The sequence below is a fragment of the Spinacia oleracea genome, chromosome 6 (genome assembly GCF_020520425.1).
Source record: "Spinacia oleracea cultivar Varoflay chromosome 6, BTI_SOV_V1, whole genome shotgun sequence".
NCBI lineage: Eukaryota > Viridiplantae > Streptophyta > Magnoliopsida > Caryophyllales > Amaranthaceae > Spinacia > Spinacia oleracea.
The window spans coordinates 6734773-6751223 of NC_079492.1; the positions used below are offsets into that span (position 1 = coordinate 6734773).

Sequence of the window (16451 nt, forward strand, 5' to 3'; positions counted from 1 at the left end):
ACACTCAACCACTAATTTTTTTTAAGTTTTGTTCATTAATGATGCCTAATTTTAATGTAGGAAACTTAGAGGTTTTTTTTTTCCCAATTTTGTAAATTGATTCTGTTTTGTAGATGGAATTGCAGGACCATGGCACATTTGAATCAAGTTAGATGTGGTTGTGGTTATCTTGTAGCAAAGAGGACCGCGTGGACTCATGAAAAACCGGGAAGGAAGTTCGTGGCTTGCAAATTCTACAATCCCGAAACCGGGCAAAGAGGTTGCGATAAATTTGATTGGGTTGATGAAGGTATACTTTACTGGCAGAGGGATGTTACTAATGTCCTAGTAGCAGAAAAGCATAGGGTTTCAACTGATCTTGCCATTATGAGGAACAAAATGGCATGTATTGAGCAAGAGAAGGCTAGGCTTGCTAAAGAGGTCAAAATGTTGAAGAAGAACAATGGCATGTTGAAGGTTCATGGTGCCAAGAATGAATGTGGGTTGATTAAATCTGATTTGGTTAAAAATAATCTAGTAGGGGTTATCGGTGTATATGTTCAATTGTGTCTGTTGTAGTGAGCTTCACCCTTATGAAGCTATTTGGGTAGATAATAGGATGATAGGGTGTTGGTGTTTTAGTAAAGTACGAAGCTAGGTTTTAGTCATTATTCGATGTATTGTCTTTTGGTGTGATGGGTTGTTTGTAATCAAACCATTATGGTTTCTAATGAATGGAAAGTTTGTCTCAATGATTTCTCTTCATAATTCGTATATTCGTATAGCCAAAAACATTGTTAAAGGTCGCGTTTCCGCTAAACTTGTTCGGTTTCAATTTCACAAGATAAATCGGAAAAAAAAATCAAAAGGACATATCTTGCTAAAATAAGATGTATATTGCCATGAATATATTACTTATCCTTCTGCAGTTTGGCAAAATATTACAAAAGTCTTCATCATTCACAAATAGTTGACTCAAAATATACCAAAGTTGACTAATGTTTGGTGAGCACATTACTAGCTGCTGACTGACTTTGGATTCATTAGCAACACACAATCAGTTGCTGACTAACTTAACTATGAAGAACATAAAATTCACTAACTTATCTAACTTAAGTAAGTCACTTAGCTAATGAGTTTGAGTGAGAGGTGGAGCATTCTGTGAAGACAACAACACCTCTTCAACATGGTTAGAAGCTTGAGCAGCCACTGTTTCTGCTGGACCAGCCTTTGGGCACTTAGGTTTGTAATTCCCTAGAGCACCACAATTGCTGCACTTGTTCTGCCGTTTAGCCCTCTTGACAGGTTGCTTATCCTCATCTTCTCCGGCTGCCTTTTTCCTCTTGTGTGTGCTAGGCCTACCAGGCATTTTTCTGTAAGGAGGAGGCAGTGGACATGGGTATGGTATTTTATCCCACTGGTTCTGACCAGGCATACCTCTAAATGGTCGGGCATACGACTTAGCATATGTCTGAACATGGTAAGCTGGGTGGATGAAGTCTTCGTAGTTTAGCCGCCTTGTTTGGATACATGCCAATGCAGGCAAGCATGGAATTCCCATCAAACTCCATCTGTAGCATCCGCAAACCTTAGATTCTAAGTTCACAACAAAAGTATCGAGCTCATGGTCCACCTCAAACTCATGTAGGTTAGCTTGTCTAATTCTCATGCTATGCACTTGCTTCAATCCCTGCTGAACCATCTTAACCACATATGGCATGATAACACCCTGAAAACTCTTCAATCCCTCCCTTTTTCCATTAAATCTTTGCATTATATACCTCCTTATCCATTCCATTAACTATAGGATAGGTTTTTCCCTTGCTTCCCTCAAAACATTATTAAAACTCTCACAGCAATTGTTGAGCAGCATACCAGACTTGCTTGCAGTGCTAAACCCATGCCTAGACCAGTGACTTGTTTTGATATCTTCCAAGTACTTGAATGCTTCCACATTTAGTTCCTTTATAGTTTCCATGTGAGTGTTGAAATAGTGCTGCAAATAACAGTGAGTAAACCTTAGCATGGTACCACAGAAACCACAGAAACCAAGGCAGAAACCACAGAAACCAAGGTAAAAATGAAGGAACAGTATAGAATGATACCTTTGTGGATGACCTTGCTGCCTTCCAGAAATGTTCCTTGTATAACACACCAGGGAACTTGCTTTTGAAGTTAGTCCATATATGTCTACAACAATATCTTGTCTCCGCATTTGGCATGACAGTTCTGAATGCATCAAGTAAACCCTGCATAGAAATGTGAGCAAAGTTTCAGAACAGAAACAATTAAAACATGTGGAGAGCAAAGTTGAGGAATTAAAACAAAGACACGATCGTTCCAAGATAAGTGAACTATGGTCAACTTAGGTGATTTTAGGACATTTAGGGTTACATAAGTGTATTTAGGCACGATTGTTCCAAGACAAGTCAACTATATGGTCAACTTAGGTGATTTTGAGATATTTAGGGTTAGATATGTGTATTTAGGCACGATTGTTCCAAGACAAGTCAACTATGGTCAACTTAGGTGATTTTGAGACATTTAGGGTTAGATATGTGTATTTAGGCACGATCGTTCCAATATAAGTCAACTATGGTCAACTTAGGTGATTTTAGGACAATTAGGGTTACATAAGTGTATTTAGGCACGATTGTTCCAAGACAAGTAAACTATGGTCAACTTAGGTGATTTTGAGACATTTAGGGTTAGATATGTGTATTTAGGCACGATCGTTCCAATATAAGTCAACTATGGTCAACTAAGGTGATTTAGGACAATTTAGGGTTACATAAGTGTGTTTAGGCACGATCATTCCAAGACAAGTCAACTGTGGTCAACTTAGGTGATTTTAAGACACTTAGGGTTAGATATGTGTATTTAGGCACGATTGTTCCAATATAAGTCAACTATGGTCAACTAAGGTGATTTTAGGACAATTTAGGACATTTTAGTACAAATAAGTGTATTTAGGCACGATCATTCCAACATAAGTCAAAGTTGGTCAACTTATGTGATTTTAGGACATTTTAGGACAAATACCTACTGATTTACTTCACCTTATTTACTATTCAAACAAGAAAACATAGCACTGACTTCAGGCCTTCACATAATACTGATATGAAGAAATCAGAATACTGAAATGGAGAAAACAAAAAAAAGGGGGGAAGAGGTGTCCCTTTTGTCTGTCAGACATGTAGGTCACTTCATCTTCCTTCTCATGCACCCAAGTGACAACATCAGCTACTGAAATAATGTCACTCCTCAACAACTTAAGGAACCAACTCCAAGTTTCTGCATTTTCTGTCTCAACCACTGCCCATGCCACAGGGAATATATTGTTATTCCCATCCTTCCCCACTGCTGTCAACAGAATGCCAGTGTATGAACCTCTCAAATGTGCCCCATCAACACCAATAATTGGCCCGCAACCACCCATAAAGCCCTCTTTGCAAGCTTGCAAACATATATTCAACCTCTGAAACAAGGGTGGTGGGTTTTCTATCCCCTGAACCTTCACAACAGCAGTGCTTCCCGGGTTATACTTCCTAATTGCTGCTGCATAGTCCCACACTCTAGCATACTCTAAGATTGCATCTCCAAAAATCATTTTCAAAGCCAATTTTTTTGCTCTGCAGGCCTTGTAATAACCAATTTCTGACTTCACTTTTCTCCTAGCCCTCTTTATTAAAGCCTTAACCTTTGTGTTAGGTTCATCCATCCAATCATCTAAATATCTCTCAGCCAGATACTTTGATGTAACCTTGGGGTTGTCATACTGCCACCCACAAATGTGCTCTGCCCTAATGCTTTTAATCTGCCAACTATCCTCCCCCTTCAACTTCCTAGCATGCAGTTTAAACCTACACTTTCTTTTCTGTTTGCAACTACAACTAACAATCCTAGCTTTCTTCCAAGGACACTTACATCTGTTGGCACAATATATGGACAATCTCTGTTTGATGTTGTGTAAGTAGTAGTAGTTGTACCCCTTTTGAATTGCATTGAACCTAATAGACTTTCTCAACACAATGTTAGATGGGAACTTCAACCCTTTCCACAACTCAACACTCCCCTTGAAGTTTACTGGTGGGTTAAAAACAAGGTAGTTAGGCCCTTCATCATATGACCCAATCACACTCACCACCTCACCATCACTGTCATTCAACTCCTGATCATCAGTAACGTCAAGCCCACCACCATCACCCTCTTCATCTGAATCAGCCTCATCAGTCTCACCAACAACTTTCCCTGATTCTATTAATCCACTCAAACTTCTGCTAACTGAAGGAAATAATGCCCTTGGTCCAAGCATGCATTTAATTTTAAGTCTAATAAATGCGGTTCATTATTAATTAACAAGTTAATAATTCAGTGAGATCAAGTGAGCTGAATGCCTAGCTAGAGGCCGCTTCAGTTCAAGTGGAATTAATGATATTAATCCACAGCTTACTCTTGACTGAACCCGTAGGGTCACACAAATAGTACGATACGGATCAAGTATTTAATGGCATTAAATACTCCATCTATGGATATTCGGAATCGACGAATCTTGGTTTCAGTGGGAGCTAAGATCGTCAAAGGCAAGAAATGAATACTCCGGAAACGATGATATTGCCGGAAACGGAAATATGGATCGTGTCGGAAATATAAATATTATCCAAGTCGTAGATGTTGCCGAAAACGGAAACATGGTACGTATCGGAAAATATTATCGGAAATGGAAATATTGCCGGAATCGGAAATATTGCCGGAAACAGAAATATTGTCAGAATCGGAAATATTTTCGGAATCGGAAAATAATTTCGGAAACGGAAATATTAAATATTTGTTCGAAACAGAAATTAATTTCGGAATCGGAAATATTAAATATTGTTCGTATCGGAAATGAATTCCGGAACCGGGAATTTAATCGGAAGTGCATCCTACGAATTAGCATCGGACGAGGCTTGCTAGACGAAGGCCCACCACGAAGCCAGGCCCGCGCCCAGCAAGCCAAGCGCCTAAACACGGAGCTGCCACAGCCTCGCCAGGCCCAGCGCAAGGCCAGGCCCATCAAGGCCATAGGCGCGCGCGGGATTATGCTCGTGGGCTGCGAGGCAGCGCCTGCTCGTGTGGGCCGCAAGGCCTGCGCGGGTGCGTGCGTTCCTCGTGGTCGTGCAACACTCGTGTTCGTAACGAATCCTAGTCCTATTGGAATTCGTGCATTGATTAAATCCTAATCCTAAAAGATTAGATTTATTATTTAGAGTTCTAATAGGATTCTAATTAATAAATCCATATCCTAGTAGGATTATAGTTCCTTTCCATAAACTCTATAAATAGGTGCCTAGGGTCACATATTTACATCGACAATTGAAGTATTCTAAAGGTAAGATTTTGAAGCAAAAATCAGCCAAACACTTGCAACCTAAATAGCCGAAAATCCTAGAACCTTAAGGGCGATTCTAGTTGGTCAAGCTTAAGGCGAATCCGGACGTGCTGTGGACTATCTACGGAGGGACGACACTTGGAGTCCTAAAGACTTGTTCTTGTTCGGTTCGGGCGCAGCTACGGAGGGCACGCTACAAAGTGTATGCATCTAAATTATGCTAAATGATTATGTGTAAATAATATGTTTCCTGGCTTTATGGTTTTTCCGCATGATTTATGTTTTGTCATATGTATCATAACCTTACAGTGGTATCACGAGCCTCTTATTATTTTCATAATCTAAATTGCATAAACATGGTTAAATTTCACAAATTTGCAAGGAATTAAAAGGGGTGATTAATTTTCGTAATTGTTAATTAATTGCAAATTGCGTTTATTTAATTATATGTACGCAGTTTTTCGGCAGAAAATTCGTTACTCAACCAAATCGAGTGATTTTTGTGTCAATTCCGCATGTAAAAGGCATTCTAAATTTTTGACAAAAATAGTGTTTTTCGCCGAAACCCAGAATTCCCAAATTCGAAGCCTAACTATGACTTTTCGGAGGTTTTAGTTTTTTGAACGCAAAAGTTTGTAAATTTAAGATGTTAAATTGAATATTTGCGATTCTTGTTGATAAATCTTGAGTTTTTGATTGACCTACTGTATATGTTTAACAATTATGAATGCCTAGACTTGGTAATTATACAACCTAATTTGTAATTATGATTAATTTGTTGAAATTCGAATAATTTAGAATTGATTTGATTTTCATAATTAATTAATAATTTAATTAGGTACCAATGATTAAAATCCACCATAAAAAAATTTAATTTATGATTAAATTTTAAATTTTTATGACCTAGATTTGAATCCATGTTAATCGGAAATTAATTGATTAATAAATTTTCGATTTTTCGCCCTAAAATTATGAAATTAATATGATTTATTAATTTGTCATTAATTTTGGAAATAAAAGTTTTAATTTTTATGCAATTCGCTCATAAAACTTGCACGCACAAAGCAATGGACGCTACGTGTTACCCTTAAGGGGTGTTGTATAGTGCGGGCATGCGACGACGAGCAAGGGAGCTCGTCGCCCATGCGGTACGATGCAACGAGCAAGGGCCATGGCACACGAGCACAAGGCAACACGCTGCCCTGTGTCGAGTGTTGTGCGCATGTGGGCGAGTGGGCAAGGGCGAAGGGCAAGGCGCAAGCCAGTGGCAGACGCGTGTGGCGGCAAGCGTGCTGCGCCACAGCACGCGCTGCCACGCCCAGCAAGCAAGCAGACGCAAGGCGACGAGCAAGCGGGCGCGCGTAGCGTGGCCTGCAGTGCTGCGTTGCGTGTGGCCTGCAGGAGCGACGAGCGAGCAAGCGCGCGCGCAGTGTGGCCTGCAGTGCTGCGTTGCGTGTGGTTGCTTGCGTGTTGTTGTACGAACAATCAAGGGGCGCTAAGCCTCGTGCACTCGATGGGGCTTGGGCGCAAGCCCAAGTGCCTCATCGTGTCTTGATTGAGTCGTTTCAAATTTAATTTTGAATTTTCAGTTCGGAAATAATTTTAATTAATTTTAAAATTAATAATTTAAATTGTTTTCTTGGATTTAAATTTTGAATATTATAATTATTATAAATTTTATTTATACTAATTATTTTACTAAAATTAAACCTTGAATTAATTTAAATTCGGTTAATTCAACTGAAATAAATTAAATTAATGGATTCGATTATAAATTTATATGAGCTTTAAATTTTAATTAAATTTGTATGTTTCCGGTTAGACTAGAAATACATTTTTATGTTTAAAATTAGTAAAGCATATGAATTTATTGGTTTAAGTGGGAGCCTTTTAGTCATAAACTCTTGATTAGGTCTACAAATCCTTTAAGGTTCAACAACTTGATTAGAATTAATAAGGACTGAATAATTTGTAGACTATTGGTGCCCTTGATTAATTGCTGCAAATATTTAAGTGATGCATAACGTGTTTTTACTAACCAGCTATGTGGGTCATTCATGATAATGAATGGATGAATGGTATATATTGTATATGTACTGTTTTGCAGGTTATGGAGTGACTAGTATGGCCCAAATAGGATAGAAAGTATGGTCTGCGTACCATTAATTTGAATGTAATTGGTCTAATGCACCAAATTTGTTTTTCAATTTAAATATGGTCTGCGTACCATCAAATAGTTGTAATTAGTTTAATTATAGCTTATCCTATTTGAAGAAAATGGCGCCTCCCACGGTGAAATTCAAGACGGAGTTTTCAATCCATTTTCAAGACAGACTTTGAAGTTGAAGCTTCAAGATGAAGTCGGACCATACTAGATTACATTTATCTTATGCATGCTTTAAGTTATTTATTGATTTAAATATGTCTTAATTATGCATGAGATTGTGGCTTGATTATGTTGCATGATTAAGGATTTTAGTTCACTTAAAATCTAACCAACATAGTAAGAGCCTTAAGTTCCAAACTTAAAAATTGAGTTAAAAGGTGGCATGCCAAAATAAACACTTACTTGGGTATCCTTTACATCAATCTAGTAATAGTTTTCGCTCAGCGAGGTGTTACTTATTGGTCCTAAAGGGGTAAGGTACACAAATAATTGTGAGTACATGTTAGTTTTGGTGAAACTCAACGATATAAGTAAGGAATCCTTTTATGTCGTGGCAAAATCGATAGGTTCTTAGACGTACCTGTCAACCAAAAGTAGTTTCTAGACTATTAGCAAAAGGATTTTGCTTACCTAAAATGTTTTAGAATTGAGTCAAAATACATAATATGCTTAATTCTTTAATGGTTTTAGGGTCTTGGAATCATTTTATTCACACCTGCCGGAACAATAAATTCGAATAAAATGCTAATAACTTGTTTGAATTGCATGATTGCTTTAATTTTCAAGTTATTATTCATGATAAATGTTTAGACTTTGCATGCTTCAATGTATGTTTTAATTATTGGTTATAATTAAATATCTTGCACTGCAGTAAATCCTTTTAGAAAGGTAACAATAAATTTCCTCGATTGGTAGTGAATCCAAGAACGATTCACGGAAATGAGAGAAAGTGAGCAATTTAAAATGTACGTTTCTTTTAGCGACTTTTATGGTTGTTTTCGAGTATCAAAGTCGAATGGCAAACCGATTGGTGCTTGTGAATTCAAAATACAATGTAGTTTTGAGATCATAAAGCATTGAGTTTAAACACTCAGCTTTACCAATGGTTAACAACCTAATATCTTTGTCCATTTAATTCTCGAATGAGTCTAGTCCCTAGACATTCAAATAGATCGATGCTTAGAAAACTTTAGAAGCTTCTGGTAAGATCATCTAGTTGAAACAGAATATTCAACATAAATTAAATGGTAAGAACTTTGATGGAGTGACATTGGACATGTCTAACAAAGTATAAAAGTCAACACTAAAGAATTCAATTCTTAAGACTATAAGAAAGGGTACAAGAAATAGGAAAACAAGGAACAAGTGAAAGAAATTTACAATTCCGTTTCTACCTAAAAGTTAATGTTTAAAGAGAAGTGACCTAGCAATAAAACTTCCTTGGTATCATATACCGCTTGAGGTTCTCACTTCGGTAATAACTCAAATAATGGAAGCTAGGTTACACTAATGGCCTACAAGTGGGAAATGAAGCATAGCAATGCTACATTAGTTGTAGGGTCATCTGGTTTGTTTTAAGTCCTTTCAAGGCTGGAACTTAATGGCTATTTTGTTCCATAATCAGCATACCTAAATTTCTGCTTCAAACACAGAAAGACTCACATTCAAGAAAAACAAAAACAATGTTTGTTTGTTTATTTGAATGAAATGGTCAATTACGGGTTGAGTCAATATGCTTGATTAAAAACAAACAACTCTTTAACAATAAAAACTTTACTAGGTTCAAATCAACCCCTTGATTTGAGTTCCACTAATCTTTGGCATTGTTGCTTAGACCATATCAACAAGTTAACATTCATAAGCTCTATTTTGATGGACTTTTGAAAGTTGATTGATTTCTAGATCATTCAAGACGAGCTAGTCTTACTTGTTGAAAGTAACAAAAGATAAGAACTATTGTTAGAACGCCTAGACAATAGAGTTCAAAGCTAAAGAAAGATTTTATGACTTTCACCTAGATTTGAGTGAATGTTGGTTTATTTACTCAAAGTGATATAAATTTGAATCTGTTTGGCTAGTTCAAAGATTCAGAAGTATAAAATCCACTTGGCAAGGAATCATAAAGATCTAGGTCAGATCATGTTGATGATTACTTAAGTCAAGAATGATCATCAATGATTGTGTGTTGTAATTTTCACGATCTAGCTCCATAAGATATGACATATCTAAGTTGGAATGATCGAAGTCAATTAGTACTTGATTCGATCAATGATGAATCATAAAGACTTTTCCTATAATTTCTAAAACAAAATGCTCAACTACCACCAAACTAAACCAAATTCGTCAAAGCTATTGAAAAGTAATTTCAGAATATCTTTTCATAATATATATCTAGAGAGTTGCTAAACTCAGTGGGAGCTTAGTGTTTTTCATTCGATAAACTAAGGCCCAAGTATAGATATATGTTTCATTGTGATTTATTCAAATGAGACACAAGGGTATTGTTTCTACCACGAATTTTTGAGAACATAATGTTTGTTTGCTCGAAATAATGTCCTTTTGGAGATTCGTTTCCATAATGACAAGTGGGAGAAAATAGACCTCGAAAGTCTTCGAGGCGAACAACAAACATAAACGGACGTTCCGGAGGCTTTTAGAAGTTCTTCAGAAAATCCGAACGCTTATTCTTTAAGGACTTTAGAAGTGGCTCTAAAGAATAGACATCTCTTAGAAGACTTTACAAGTGCTTCAAGGAGAACAGAATATTCAAAGGACTTTCTGTTAGGTTATGATACATATGACAATTCATAAATCATGCGGAAAAACCATAAACCCAGGAAAACATATTATTTACACATAATCATTTAGCATAGATTAGATGCATACTCTTTGTTGCGTGCCTTCCCTAGCTGCGCCCGAACCGAACAAGAACAAGTCTTTAGGACTCCAAGTGTCGTCCCTCTGTAGATAGTCCACAGCACGTCCGGATCCGCCTTAAGATTGACCAACTAGAATCGCCCTTAAGGTACTATTATTTTCGGCACTTTATAGGCAAATGTGTGACTGAATTTTTCTCTCAAAAAACTCACTTTGAATACTTTTAAACTTGTGTTATAAATTGTGAGCCCTAGCCTCATATTTATAGCGGTATGGAAAGGGAATCGAAATCCTATTCAGATACAAATTAATTAAACCTAGAATCCTACAAGAACTCTAACTTAATTAATTTATCAAATAGAATTAGGAATTTAATCATTAACCGAACTCTGCATGTTTTAGGAAACGTGCACGAACACAAACACTTGCACACACACGCACGGCAGCCACGATGGGCCCCATGCGTGCGCGCGAGCAGCAGCCCACTCAGCGCCCGCGCGCGCTGCGCGCTGCGCGTGCTGTGCGCGCTGTGCGCGCTGCGCGCTGCGCGCAGCCTGCTGGGCCTGGCCTTGCGCTGGGCCTGGCATGGCTGTTTGTGCGGCGCGCTTGGCTTGCTGGGCGATGGCCTGGCTTCGTGCTGGGCCTCGTCCGATGCTTATTCGTACGATGCGCTTCCGATTAAATTTTCCGATTCCGGAATTCATTTCCGATACGAACAATATTTAATATTTCCGATTCCGGAATTAATTTCCGTTTCGAACAAATATTTAATATTTCCGTTTCCGGAATTATTTTCCGATTCCGGTAATATTTCCGATTCTGACAATATTTCCGTTTCCGGCAATATTTCCGATTCTGGCAATATTTCCATTTCCGATAATATTTTCCGACACGTACCATGTTTCCGTTTCCGGCAACATCTACGACTTGGATAATATTTATATTTCCGATACGATCCATATTTCCGTTTCCGGCAATATCATCGTTTCCGGAGTATTCATTCCTTGCCTGTGACGATCTTAGCTCCCACTGAAACCAAGATCCGTCGGTTCCGAATATTCATAGATGGAGTATTTAATGCCATTAAATACTTGATCCGTTTACGTACTATTTGTGTGACCCTACGGGTTCAGTCAAGAGTAAGCTGTGGATTAATATCATTAATTCCACTTGAACTGAAGCGGCCTCTAGCTAGGCATTCAGCTCACTTGATCTCACTGAATTATTAACTTGTTAATTAATACTGAACCGCATTTATTAGACTTAACATAGAATGCATACTTGGACCAAGGGCATTATTTCCTTCAGTCTCCCACTTGTCCTTAGGGACAAGTGTGCATTTCCTAATTCCTTTGTCGCTCGATGCTTGCTCTTGAACATAAGGTAAGAGTTGTCATCCTTATTATGTCCAGAGGTGTTCATCGGTTTCAGAGTTCAACTGATCAAATAAACAGATAATCATAGCCTATGATTCATCCGAGCACGGCCATGCATTTCACAGTTTCTAGCTCTCCGAGTGGCCTTGTACAACTTTTAAGCATCTCATCCCGATTTATGGGAGGACAATCCCAATCTTGCGATCTTGAGATTAGACTTCGTTTGATAGGTGATTACCTGAGCGTTGCCTTTATAGCCTCCTTTTACGGTGCGACGGTTGGTCAACGTCAAAGCAACCAGTTCTCAAACAAGTAATCTTCAAATCACTCAGGTATTGAGGATTTAGTGTCTAATAATTTAATGAAATTTACTTATGACAGACTTTCATCTCTTACAATAAAGTTTCATAGGTCTTGTCCGATACTAGTCTTCCCAAAGTAAGTATCTATGCAAATGATTATGACATTGCCATGTCCACATAGTTCAAGAAACAGAACTACTAGTCATCTTGCATTCTAATCGTCTAACATTTTCTATGCGTCCAATTTTATAGAAAACTCCGATTAGGGACCATTTTCAACCTTTGACATTCAAGTTCACTTGATAGACATTTCTTAGTCACAGGACTGGTCCTGACAGTCTATCTTGAATATATCGTCAAATTGAAGGGACTCATCATTTAATAAACCACAAATTAAATGGATAAATGAATTCTTTTCATTTATTGTGAATGATTAACCAATAATATTTTACAAAGATTTAAACTCTAAAACTTTAAAACATTAAACAGAGACATCAAAGCCATTCTCCAATATGCTTGATTCCCATAGCTGCAGTGTGCGAGTTGTGCTTCGCCTGCGGCAGAGGTTTAGTTAATGGATCTGATATGTTGTCATCAGTTCCAATTTTGCTTATCTCGACTTCTTTTCTTTCAACGAACTCTCGTAGAAGGTGAAATCTACGAAGTACATGCTTGACTCTCTGGTGGTGTCTAGGCTCTTTTGCCTGTGCAATAGCTCCGTTATTATCACAATACAGGGCTATTGGTCCTTTAATGGAGGGGACTACACCAAGTTCTCCTATGAACTTCCTTAGCCATATAGCTTCCTTTGCTGCTTCATGTGCAGCAATGTACTCCGCTTCAGTTGTAGAATCCGCAATGGTGCTTTGCTTAGCACTTTTCCAGCTTACTGCTCCTCCGTTGAGGCAGAAGACAAACCCAGACTGTGATCTGAAATCATCTTTGTCGGTTTGGAAACTTGCGTCCGTATAGCCTTTAACAATTAATTCATCATCTCCACCATAGACCAGGAAGTCATCTTTGTGCCTTTTCAGGTACTTCAGAATGTTCTTGGCAGCAGTCCAATGCGCCTCTCCTGGGTCTGACTGGTATCTGCTCGTAGCACTGAGTGCGTACGCAACATCCGGGCGTGTACATATCATAGCATACATTATTGAACCAATCAATGATGCATATGGAATCCCATTCATTCGTCTACGCTCATCAAGTGTTTTTGGGCACTGAGTCTTGCTTAGAGTCATTCCATGAGACATGGGTAGGTAGCCTCGCTTGGAGTCCGCCATCTTGAACCTATCAAGCACCTTATTGATATAAGTGCTTTGACTAAGTCCAATCATCTTTTTAGATCTATCTCTGTAAATCTTGATGCCCAATATGTACTGTGCTTCTCCTAGATCCTTCATCGAAAAACATTTCCCAAGCCAAATCTTGACAGAGTTCAACATAGGAATGTCATTTCCGATAAGAAATATGTCGTCGACATATAATACTAGGAAAGCAATTTTGCTCCCACTGACCTTCTTGTATACACAAGATTCGTCCGCGTTCTTGATGAAACCAAAGTCACTGACTGCTTCATCAAAACGTATATTCCAGCTCCTGGATGCCTGCTTCAATCCGTAGATTGACTTCTTTAGCTTGCATACCTTTTTAGCATTCTTTGGATCCTCAAAACCTTCAGGCTGTGTCATAAACACAGTTTCTGTTAAAACGCCGTTTAAGAAAGCAGTTTTGACATCCATCTGCCATATTTCGTAATCGTAATATGCAGCGATTGCTAACATTATTCGAATAGACTTTAGCATTGCAACTGGTGAAAAGGTTTCATCGTAATCCACACCGTGGACTTGCCTGTAACCTTTTGCGACCAATCTAGCTTTGAAAACTTCAAGTTTCCCATCCTTGTCCTTTTTCAGTTTGAAAACCCATTCGCTTCCAATGGCTTGGTAGCCATCTGGCAAATCGACCAAATCCCATACTTGGTTTTCAGACATGGAGTCTAATTCAGATTGCATGGCTTCTTGCCATTGCTTGGAGCTAGGGCTCGTCATAGCTTGCTTGTAAGTCGCAGGTTCATCACTTTCAAGTAATAGAACGTCATAGCTCTCGTTCGTCAAAATACCTAAGTACCTTTCCGGTTGAGATCTATATCTTTGCGATCTACGCGGGGTAACATTTCTAGATTGACCATGATTCTCACCAGATTCTTCTAAAGATCTCTGAGTTTCATCCTGAATGTCATCTTGAGCATTCTCTAGAGTTTGTTGTTCGACTCGAATTTCTTCGAGGTCTACTTTTCTCCCACTTGTCATTTTGGAAATGTGATCCTTCTCCAAAAAGACACCATCTCGAGCAACAAACACTTTGTTCTCAGATGTATTGTAGAAGTAATACCCCTTTGTTTCCTTTGGATAGCCCACAAGGATACATTTGTCAGATTTTGGATGAAGTTTGTCTGAAATTAATCGTTTGACGTATACTTCACATCCCCAAATCTTAAGAAAAGACACATTTGGAGGCTTTCCAAACCATAATTCGTATGGAGTCTTTTTGACAGCTTTAGACGGAGCTCTATTTATAGTGAGTGCAGCTGTATTTAGTGCATGTCCCCAAAATTCTAATGGAAGTTCGGCCTGACCCATCATTGACCTGACCATGTCTAGCAAGGTTCTGTTCCTCCGTTCTGACACACCGTTCCATTGTGGTGTTCCAGGAGGAGTCAATTCTGATAGAATTCCACATTCTTTCAGATGGTCATCAAATTCATAGCTCAGATATTCACCGCCTCTATCAGACCGCAGTGCCTTAATCTTCTTGCCTAATTGATTCTCTACTTCACTCTGAAATTCCTTGAATTTGTCAAAGGATTCAGACTTATGCTTCATTAGGTAGACATAACCATACCTACTGAAGTCATCAGTGAAAGTGATAAAGTAGCTGAAACCACCTCTAGCATTTGTACTCATTGGTCCACATACATCTGTATGGATTAAACCCAATAGTTCATTTGCTCTTTCTCCAACTTTAGAGAAAGGTTGCTTCGTCATTTTGCCAAGTAAACATGACTCGCATTTACCATAATCCTCTAAGTCAAATGGTTCTAGAATTCCTTCCTTTTGAAGTCTTTCTAAGCGTTTCAAGTTTATATGGCCTAATCGACAATGCCACAGATAGGTGAGATCTGAATCATCCTTTTTGGCCCTTTTGGTATTTATGTTATATACTTGTTTGTCGTGATCTAATAAATAAAGTCCATTGACTAATCTAGCAGATCCATAAAACATCTCTTTAAAATAAAACGAACAACTATTGTCTTTTATTATAAAGGAAAATCCCTTAGCATCTAAGCAAGAAACTGAAATGATGTTTTTAGTAAGACTTGGAACATGGAAACATTCTTCCAGTTCCAAAACTAGCCCGGAGGGCAACGACAAATAGTAAGTTCCTACAGCTAATGCAGCAATCCGTGCTCCATTCCCCACTCGTAGGTCGACTTCACCCTTGCTTAACTTTCTACTTCTTCTTAGTCCCTGTGGATTGGAACATAAGTGTGAGCCACAACCTGTATCTAATACCCAAGAAGTTGAATTAGAAAGTATACAGTCTATAACGAAAATACCTGAAGATGGAACGACTGTTCCGTTCTTCTGATCTTCCTTTAGCTTCAAGCAATCTCTCTTCCAATGCCCCTTCTTCTTGCAGTAGAAGCATTCGGATTCAGAAGTGGGTTGACTGACCTTCCTCTTTGCAGATTTGGCGCCAGTTTGCTTAGTTGGGCTGGCCTTGTTGCCACCTTTCTTAGCATTCCTCTTCTTTCCAGATTTCTTGAACTTGCCCCCACGCACCATAAGCACATCCTGCTTATCACTTTTGAGCGTCTTTTCAGCGGTCTTCAGCATACCGTGAAGCTCAGTGAGCGTTTTGTCCAGACTATTCATACTGTAGTTCAGTTTGAACTGATCATACCCGCTATGAAGAGAATGGAGGATGGTGTCTATAGCCATTTCCTGAGAAAATTGCTGATCCAGCCGACTCATATTCTCAATGAGTCCAATCATTTTGAGAACATGTGGACTTACGGGCTCGCCTTTCTTAAGTTTGGTCTCAAGAATTTGCCTATGAGTCTCGAATCTTTCGACTCGAGCCAGATCTTGGAACATGTTCTTCAACTCACTGATGATTGTGAAAGCATCTGAGTTGATGAACGTTTTCTGCAGATCTGCACTCATGGTGGCGAGCATTAGACATTTCACATCCTTGTTGGCATCAATCCAACGATTGAGGGCTGCCTGAGTGACCCCGTCGCCTGCAGCTTCGGGCATCGCCTCATCTAGGACATACTCCTTTTCTTCCTGCATAAGAACTATTTGCAAGTTCCT

General features: G+C 38.7%; 1 protein-coding gene across 1 annotated transcript; it reads right to left on the reverse strand.

The window, feature by feature from the left end:
• Positions 1–1780: 1780 nt before the first annotated feature.
• Positions 1781–4294, reverse strand: LOC110778149 (uncharacterized). The gene is made up of 3 exons (XM_056831861.1): positions 3185–4294; positions 2085–2228; positions 1781–1975 (listed from the first exon to the last, which is right to left on the reverse strand). The coding sequence occupies exons 1-3, from the start codon at positions 4292–4294 to the stop codon at positions 1781–1783; spliced, it is 1449 nt and encodes a 482-aa protein (XP_056687839.1).
• Positions 4295–16451: the final 12157 nt, after the last annotated feature.

Bases quoted from the DNA above. Each gene is read 5' to 3' on its own strand.
- LOC110778149 (XM_056831861.1), bottom strand. From the start codon at position 4,294: ATGCTTGGACCAAGGGCATTATTTCCTTCAGTTAGCAGAAGTTTGAGT. The intron at 2,229-3,184 runs GTGACCTACATG...ATTTCTATGCAG, and splicing joins TGCATGAGAAGGAAGATGAA to GGTTTACTTGATGCATTCAG. The intron at 1,976-2,084 runs GTATCATTCTAT...TGTTATTTGCAG, and splicing joins CAGCAAGGTCATCCACAAAG to CACTATTTCAACACTCACAT.